The following is an 8,646-nucleotide window of genomic DNA, read 5'->3' on the forward strand; positions in this document are numbered from 1 at the left end:
ACGTCGGCTACAACGCGGTGGACTGGCGCGGCCGGACGGCGCTCATGGTGGCGGCGGAGCACGGCCAGATCCGGGCGCTCTGTGTCCTCCTTAAGTGCTCCGACGTCAGCGTCAACCAGCGCGATACCCACGGCCACACCGCCCTCACCATCGCTGCCGCAGCGGGCATGGTCGAGCTCACCAACGCCCTGCTGCGCCACCCGTCCATCGACGTCAACGTCCGGGCGGCCGGCGGGAGCACCGCCCTCATGCTCGCCGTCAGGGCGGGCAACAACGGCGTCGCCGAAATCCTCATCAACCACAAGGACACGGACGTCAATCTGCCCGACGACGAGGGCGACACGCCCTTGCTGGTGGCAGCTGGCCACCAGGGCGCCGTGGAGGTTTCTCGCCGCCTGCTGCAGCACCCACGGGTGGGCGTCAATCTGCGGGACCCGCATGGCAGCACCGCCCTCATCCTGGCCGCCAAGAACGGCCACCTGGAGTGCGCCAAGCTGCTGATGGAGCACCCGCTGGTCGACGTCAACCTGCGCGACGGCGAGGAGAAGACGGCGCTCATCTACGCGAGCATGCTGGGCCGCGAGGGCGTGGTGCGCCTGCTCTTCTCGCACCCCGACGTGGACCCGAACCTGACATGCCGCGAGAACGGCTACTCGTCGCTGCTGCTGGCGGCGCGCCACGACCACCCGCGCATCGTGGAGATGCTGTGCGCCCGCAAGAACGTGCAGGTCAACAAGCCGGACGACTTCCGCACGAGCGCGCTCATGCACGCCGTCCGCCGCCACTCGCGCCCGGCCGTCGAAGCGCTGCTCGACCGACCCGACATCGACATTAACCTCACCGACGCCGAGGGGAAGACGCCGCTCATCCGTGCCCTCGCGGACGGACACTACGACCTGGCGATGCTCCTGCTGGCCAGGACGGACGTCGACGTCAACGCGCACACGCTCGAGAACAAGACGGCGCTCATGTACGCCGCCATGTTCCCGGAGGGGATGCCGGCGCTGCGCCTCATGCTGGCCAACGCCGCCGTCGAGGTGGGCTCGGGGCCCGAGGGTGTCCTTTTAGTCGTCTGTTTATTTATTTGTTTGTTTACTTATTAACTCATCTATTTACTTGTTTATTTGTTTGTTTGTTTATTAACTCATCTATTTACTTGTTTATTTGTTTGTTTGTTTATTAACTCATCTATTTACTTGTTTATTTGTTTGTTTATTTATTAACTCATCGCCTCTCCTCATATATGCATTACTGTCAGCATGGAAATAGTGTTCCGCCTCCGACAGCCTTTCAGTCTCATACTTTCCAAACAACAAACCAAAGGAAGAAAGATAGGAGGAGAGAAAGAAAGAAAGAAAGGAAAGAAAAAAGGAAAAAAAGAAAGAAAGAATGAAAGAAAGAAACATAGAATAACAGAAAGAAAGAAAGAAAGAAAAAAAAAGAATGAAAGACGGAAAGAAGGAAGGGAAGGAAGAAGGGAGGAACGAAAGAAAAGAAGAATGAATGAATGCATGAAAGAAAGAAAGAAAGAATAAAACAAAATAAGCAGAATCCAACCACCCCTATATTTCCCCCAACATTGCACAGCTGAATGCCACCGACGAGCGATCTTGCACCGCCCTCCTGCACGCTTGCAAGTCTGGCAACGTGGACGCCGCCCTGGCCCTGGTGGAGACGAGCGGCGTCGACCTGGAGCTGCGAGACGACCAGGGCATGACGCCGCTCATGTGGACCGCCATGCTGGGCTTCCGTGTCATCGTCCTCGCGTTGTTGCAGGTGAGGTCTTGAGGCGAAGCGGTTCGTGCATGAACGGGTGGCTGGAGGAAGGAGGCGGTTGCTTCATGCATGACTGGTTGAATGAGGTTAATGCAGGGCTGAATGAAGGACTGATTTTAATGCATGGCTGATTGATCATATGACTGACTGATTGACTGAGTCGGTTCTTTAATGTATGAACAAATGTCTCTTGTTTAATGCATGGCTGACTGAACGAATGAGGTTAATGCATGACTAAATGTCAGAATGAATGAGTCCCTTGTTTAATACATGGATGATTGACTGGATTCAATGACTGGATGAATGAATGAATCAGTTGTTTACTGCATGACTGATTGATCAAATGAGTTTAATGCATGGCTGACTGACTGAATGAATGAGCCAAGAGTCTAATGCAAGAATGCAGAATGAATGAATGAATGGCAGAAAGAACTTTATCATGAAATAATATCTACGCGACTTGAATTACTTACACAGATATCTCCTCCTCCGCTCCTCCTCTCCTCCTCCTCCTCCTTCTCCTCTTCCTCCTCTTTTTCCTCCTCTTATTCCTTCTCCTCTTCCTCCTCTTATTCCTTCCCCTCCCCCCTACCTCCTCCCCCTTCTCCTCCTCCCCTTCCTCCTCCTCCTCCTTCTCCTCCTCCCCTTCCTCCTCCTCTTCCTCCTCTTATTCCTCCTCCTCCTCCTCACATTCCCCTTCCTCCTCCTCCTCCTCCTCCTCCTCCTCTTCCTCCTCCTCCTCTTCCTTCTCTTATTCCTCCTCCTCCTCCTCCTCCCCTTCCGCCTCGTCCTCCTCCTTCTTCTCCTCCTTCAGGTCAAGTCCCTGGAGGTGAACGCCCTTACCCCCGACGGCCTGTCCGCCCTTGGCCTGGCGTGCGAGGCCGGCCAAGTGGACGTGGTGCAGCAGCTCGCGTCCCACCCCGCCGTCGACGTCAACGCCACCAACTCCGGCCGGACGCCGCTCGTGGCAGCTCTCGAGGTGGGTGCGTGGGTTGGGGAGGCGGGCGGGTGGGTTGGGGGGGTTGGGGGGGTACGTGGTTTCTGTTCTTCTTCTCGGTTTTTCTCTAACCCTTTGTCTGTATTGGTGGATGTGTGGAGGAAGTATGTGCAGTATGGGAGGTGTTCATTGTACGTCTCTGTAGAAATACATGTATGTTTATACATGCACACACAATTACACACGCGTGTATGTGTGTCTGTTTGTGTGTGTGTGTGTGTGTGTGTGTGCATGTGTGTGTGTTCGTGTGTGTGTGTGTGTGTGTATGTTCGTGTGTGTGTGTGTGTATGTGTGTGTGTGTGTGTGTGTGTGTGTGTGTGTCTGTGTGTGTATGTGTGTGTGTGTGTGTTCGTGTGTGTGTTCGTGTGTGTGTGTGTGTGTGTGTTTATGAGTGTGTTTGCAAGTGTTTATTACACGTGAATTTATATATTGTATATGTGTGAGAATACGCCCATAACTCTATATCAGAATATGAAAAAAAACAAAAAAACTGACACGTGTTTCCCCCCCAGCGCGCCCAGCACGAGAGCGTGCGCGTGCTTCTGCAGCACCCCGCCCACTCCCTGTCGCGGGCGGGCGTCCGACCGCCGTACCTCCCGCCGAACCTGAAGACGATGGTCAACCTCTACAGGAACAACAGTCAGGTGAGGCCGCGGGTCGAGGGCTTTTTAAAATGTTTTTACTTGTTTATTGTTTGTTTGTTTGTTCTACGAAGTTTATTTGCGGTTGAATTAGCGCTCATTGGAGACGCTTATCGTCAGTTTATTTTTCTCTCTTTTTGCCAACACAGAAATTTAAACAAGACAAACACGAATACAGTCATGCACACACCCGCTCACACGAGTGAGCACATGTATAATAATCACACACATGCATAATAATTCAATACACAAATTCTTATGACACTTTTTTTAGACTATCACACACGTGTCCCAAGAGATCCTTTCCTGTTTATGTGAAGCACACAGTGTTGTTCGTAACCGTCTTGTGGTACAGTTCTAGAAGGCGTACCCCTTGTTACGACAGACGCAAAAGGCAACACTACCTTGTTCTAATTCTGCAATGCAATTCTTCCTGCAAATACCCACATATCTTTTACGCAATTATTAGACACACAGTTATGAAATACAGACCTATTACAACAGATATAGAAGCAACCACGTTATATTTAAAATTTTGTTCTTGCTATATGTGTTCATAATATCATATAATCCTCACAATCATAATTCATATAGTTACAATTACATAACTACATCCCTAATATATATAATCCACTAATTTTTACTTTGATTATAATACGCATAGTTATAAAGCACACACCTACATCCCTTAATAGAACAGATACGGCAAATATCACCATTCTGGTCTACGTCCGTCACCCTCTCGTGTTATGTTCCCTTACTAACATACAGTCCACATAATCACACAACTACAGCCCTTAATAACATCACACTAAATATCATGACCCTTCATTACAGTAACCCATACTAACGCACTATTACAAAAATTACAATGATGATATATCACAATAAATATTATCACCATTCTGTTTCAGGTCCGCCACGCCCTCGTGCTGTGCGCGCCTCCGCCCTCCCTGGTAGTCGATGGCGTCGGGCGGGCTGGCGAAGGGTGCGTCGCAGGAGGAGGCGAAGTCGCGTCCGTGCTCCTGTCTCTTCCTAGGCCGTTCCAGGTCAGTTGGTGATGTTATAGGTCGGCGGTGAGGTCTGAGGTCGGGTTTCGGTGTTTCAGGTCATCTGGTCGCGTTTTGATATTTGAAATTCTGTCTTCTGTTAATTACATATTTCAGATTAATAACAACAAATTCTCCCGAAAGAACAAACACTGCGAAATAAGATAAAATAAGATTTAATCATTCTACTTCATACGGCGTTAAATATGAACGTCAACACAGGTCATCCAACACGTGTTACGACGAGCGACACCCCAGTCTCTCTCGACACAAGTACAGGACTTTGCTTCTAAGATCGATGCCAATGCTCAAGGTGCAGCTGTACTCTACGTGAGCGGAGAGGTAAGTCGATTTATTTACGCGTGTTTTAGGAATAGGTAAGTTTTCCCTTGAATAAGAACTTGCTGGTTAAAGAAAATGGAAAGACGGCAATGATATCGGATTTTCCCCTCATCCGAAGGTCAGTTATAAAAAAAAGGGGAGACGTCGGTTTCCCTTCATTTGAAGATTATTTATAAAAGAAAATACGGAGGACATCGAATGTACTCAAGTGTCCCCTCATATGAAAACATTTGTCAGAGAAAGTGGGAAGCCGTAATTTCTCCTTCATATAATCATTTTAAATAAATATCTGATTATGCAATGTCTGATAAACGGAATGGAGGGGGGGGGGGGTGTTGCCTGTAAGGATAGTCTAAAAAAGTTAATTTTAGTATGAAAAAGAAAGTGTTAGTTTACTATACAAAGGGGGACTGAAAATAGTATCATAATTCCTATTACTATTACTATTGCAATTCAAATTACGATTAGCACTTTATTTCTTATCAGCGGTGCTATCAGCATACCAATGCCGCTGTCATCACCACTATCGCCATCACCCGATCACTGTAATAAGCCAAAATACATCCCTTTCACAACCACAATGCCACTCTCACAACCCCAACATTCTTAACACCACAGCATTACTCTCCTAACCACATCATTGTCACAACCACAGCATCGCTCTCACTACCCTAATCCCGCCCCAGATCCTGATCACGCCCGCAGGCCCCGCCCTCAGCCTCCCCGCCCCCTCCGCCCACGCCACGCCCACCAACGTCCTCCTCTCCTCCCTCATTCACGCCCTCGCCCCCGCGCCCACGCTCATCTTCCTCCTGGACGCCGTGGGTGTGAAATTCGCCGAGGATCTGCCTTCAGATGGGCGGTCGGGCGGCGCTGGCCACGCCCTCGCTCTGCCGCCCCTCGCGCACCCCAAGATGGCGGCGCTGGCGGGCGTGTCCACAGGCAAGAAGCAGGTGGGCGGCGCTCTGGTTTTCTCTCTCTGCTTGTTTGATTGTGTGTTCATTTATTTGTTTGTTTGTGTGTTCATTTATCTGTTTGTTTGTGTGTTCATTTATCTGTTTGTTTGTGTGTTCATTTATCTGTTTGTTTGTGTGTTCATTTATCTGTTTGTTTGTGTGTTCATTTATCTGTTTGATGTCTGTCCATTTGTTTGTTTGATTGCGTTTTGTTTACTTGTTCGGTTATGAAACGGGCAAAACGAATCAGGCGATTTTCTGGTCTGGTCTGTCTTCCTCTTTTTAGTCTGCTCGAGGATGCTTTGGCTTTTCTCTGTTTGTCTGCGGTTTTTTGTTTGTCTATTAATTTATGTCTGTACTTCTTAATTTTTCTCGTATTTACTTATTTACTTATTCTTCTTTATTTTTTATTCTTTAAAATTATTTTTTCTCTTCTAATATATATACGTATATTTACATATATATATTTTTTTCTATTATTATCATCTTTTCCCAGTCAGGTGGTCCCCAATTCCTCCTTTATTCATTTGTTTTCTTTCTTATTTTAATGCCTTTTTTGTTGTTTTGATCAATTGTTTTCCTCTCGTTCTTCCGCCCCCCCGCCACGGGTAAGGGGGGGCGGTCCCTTATTCATTTTTGTTTTTAAACTCTTATTGTAATTTTTCCTTATTCCCGTTTTAAAGCGTTCATTATTTTTCTTTACTCCTCTTCTTTTTCTTCTTCTGAAGCGTTTATAGTTTTTTTTTATTGAACTTTGTTTTATTGTTATTTTCATAATTTGTTTTCTTCACATCGTTTACTGGTGTTTTTTTTCTGTTCTTTCTTTTTTTCTTTTATGCATCGTTTACTACCCGTCTTCCTCCTCCACCCTCAGGTGATAGGGTCGCGGTGCACGGCCTTCAGCGCCGGCTGCGCGAGGGAAATCATCCACGGCGTCACCCTCCCTCAGCTGCACGAGCGCGTCAATCTCTTCCTCGGGCAGGAACGTCGAGAGGAAAACCCTTCGTCCTCGCCGAGATCGAGAGCCGTTTTCGTGTCGAACATGACGTACGAGTGGCTTTTCTAGGAGGATTGTGGAGTCCGTCCTTGTTTTTGTCTTTTCTTCCCGTTTTCTGTGGTGGGAGGGAGGGTGGAGTGGGGGAGGGGGTGTTATGTCGCTCGTTCTATGTGGAAGTGGGAAGGTCTTTCTCGTTTTCTGCGGGACGAAGATGTGTGTATTTATTCTTTCGTTTTTGTGTGTGTGGATTTAGGAAATGCTTAGTTGTTTTATGATGCTAAAGGATGGTGTATCTAGTCTTCCCGTTTTTTAATGAAGTGAGGGATGCATGGTAGATGTTTCCCATTTTCCATGAAGAAAAAGTTGTGTTGTTTCCCATTTTCTATGAAGAAAATGTTGTGTTGTTTCCCATTTTCTATGAAGTGAAGGGTGAGGGTTGTTTCCCATTTTGTATTAAGAGAATGATATTTGGTGTTTCCTATTTTCTAAGTTAAAGATATGTTTTTTTTTCCTATTTTCTATAAGGATAGTGAAGATCCCTCACTTCGCAGAAGTTTTCCGTTAGGTAGATAATGTATTTCTAGAGTCTGTGAAGTGAGAGATGTATTTCCTATTTTCTGTGAAGTAAGATTTATGTTGAGGGTTGTTTCCCATTTTGTATTAAGAGAATGATATTTGGTGTTTCCTATTTTCTAAGTTAAAGATATGTTTTTTTTTTCCTATTTTCTATAAGGATAGTGAAGATCCCTCACTTCGCAGAAGTTTTCCGTTAGGTAGATAATGTATTTCTAGAGTCTGTGAAGTGAGAGATGTATTTCCTATTTTCTGTGAAGTAAGATTTATGTTTCCCATTTTTTTTATGAAGTGAGTGGTGTGTTTTCCCATTTTCTGTGAAGGTGAGCTCTGTGATTTTGATGTTTCCAATATTGATGAATGTATGATGAATGTTTGTCATTTCCTGCGAAGCGATTGGATCGCTGTGTATTTATCATATGCTTTTCAAAGTATTCTTTTTTGATGGAGTGAGGAATATTTATCTGATGTATTCCATTTTTTTCTGATGTAGGAGACGGGTGTTTGATGTTTAATCTTTTCAATGTCCGAAAGGAATTAATACAAATCTTTCATTTTTTTATTGAATGAAATTGGTGTTTGGTCCTCATGCAGTTGAGGATGCGTGTCTAATGTCTATTTGTCTATGGTTTGGCAATTCTCGTTTTCTATACATTCAGGGATGTTTGGTAGATATATTTCCCATTTTCTATGATGTGAAGTACGTAGAATTTTTCCCAATTGAGTTTAAAGCGAAATAATACTCTTGGAAATGAACCAACAGTAAAATATCAGTAATCATTAAATTGATAGGAAATCAATCTAAAGACATAGGCTATTTTTTTCTGTTTTCATTTCTGTTGATTTTGGAAACGAGTACTTTAAGTTTTTATGTGTTATGTGTATGGATATTATAAAGAGTAATACAAATGGAAATATTTCTATTTCTTGTTGCAAGAAAGCAGTGTTTACATATGCACATGTATCTTAGATAAACATAACGTTTTAGAAATAAATTAATATTCTATAGAGAAACCGGTTTTTTTCTTCTTCCTTCCAGTTATATATCTCAGAGTCTACCACGAAGATCTTTTGTCTTTTGATATCACAATGTTCTGATGAATCATTCTTGTTTCAACTGTAATATCCAGCTGTGGTTTCCGAAATGCTGCATCACTGTCCATTCTTCTGCTTTTCCTGTGATGTTCCCTGTGAAGGCGTGACGTCATATGCATCCGTGACGTCATTTTCTCTGACGCCATCGATGTATCAGCAGGACTAAAGATATTTTTTTTGCATCAGAGGAACGGTGGTGACTAGAGTAACTGATACATAA

The 8,646-nt window shown here is 45.3% G+C and overlaps 1 protein-coding gene across 2 annotated transcripts in view; it reads left to right on the plus strand.

Moving 5' to 3' along the window:
- Positions 1–8,246, plus strand: part of LOC125045253 (serine/threonine-protein phosphatase 6 regulatory ankyrin repeat subunit B-like) — a 27,892-nt gene extending 19,646 nt beyond the window's left edge. For both annotated transcript variants that reach the window (XM_047642447.1, XM_047642457.1), the window contains 8 exons: positions 1–1,037; positions 1,588–1,776; positions 2,591–2,755; positions 3,286–3,417; positions 4,329–4,463; positions 4,686–4,805; positions 5,492–5,758; positions 6,636–8,246. The exon at positions 1–1,037 is cut by the window's left edge and continues 1,555 nt beyond it. In XM_047642447.1, the coding sequence (XP_047498403.1) occupies positions 1–1,037; positions 1,588–1,776; positions 2,591–2,755; positions 3,286–3,417; positions 4,329–4,463; positions 4,686–4,805; positions 5,492–5,758; positions 6,636–6,827 (2,237 nt within the window). In that variant the 3' untranslated portion in view covers positions 6,828–8,246. The remainder of the gene's footprint in view (positions 1,038–1,587; positions 1,777–2,590; positions 2,756–3,285; positions 3,418–4,328; positions 4,464–4,685; positions 4,806–5,491; positions 5,759–6,635) is intronic.
- The last annotated feature ends 400 nt before the right edge of the window (positions 8,247–8,646 follow it).

The sequence above is a fragment of the Penaeus chinensis genome, chromosome 3 (genome assembly GCF_019202785.1).
Source record: "Penaeus chinensis breed Huanghai No. 1 chromosome 3, ASM1920278v2, whole genome shotgun sequence".
In the NCBI taxonomy this organism is placed as follows: Eukaryota; Metazoa; Arthropoda; class Malacostraca; order Decapoda; family Penaeidae; genus Penaeus; species Penaeus chinensis.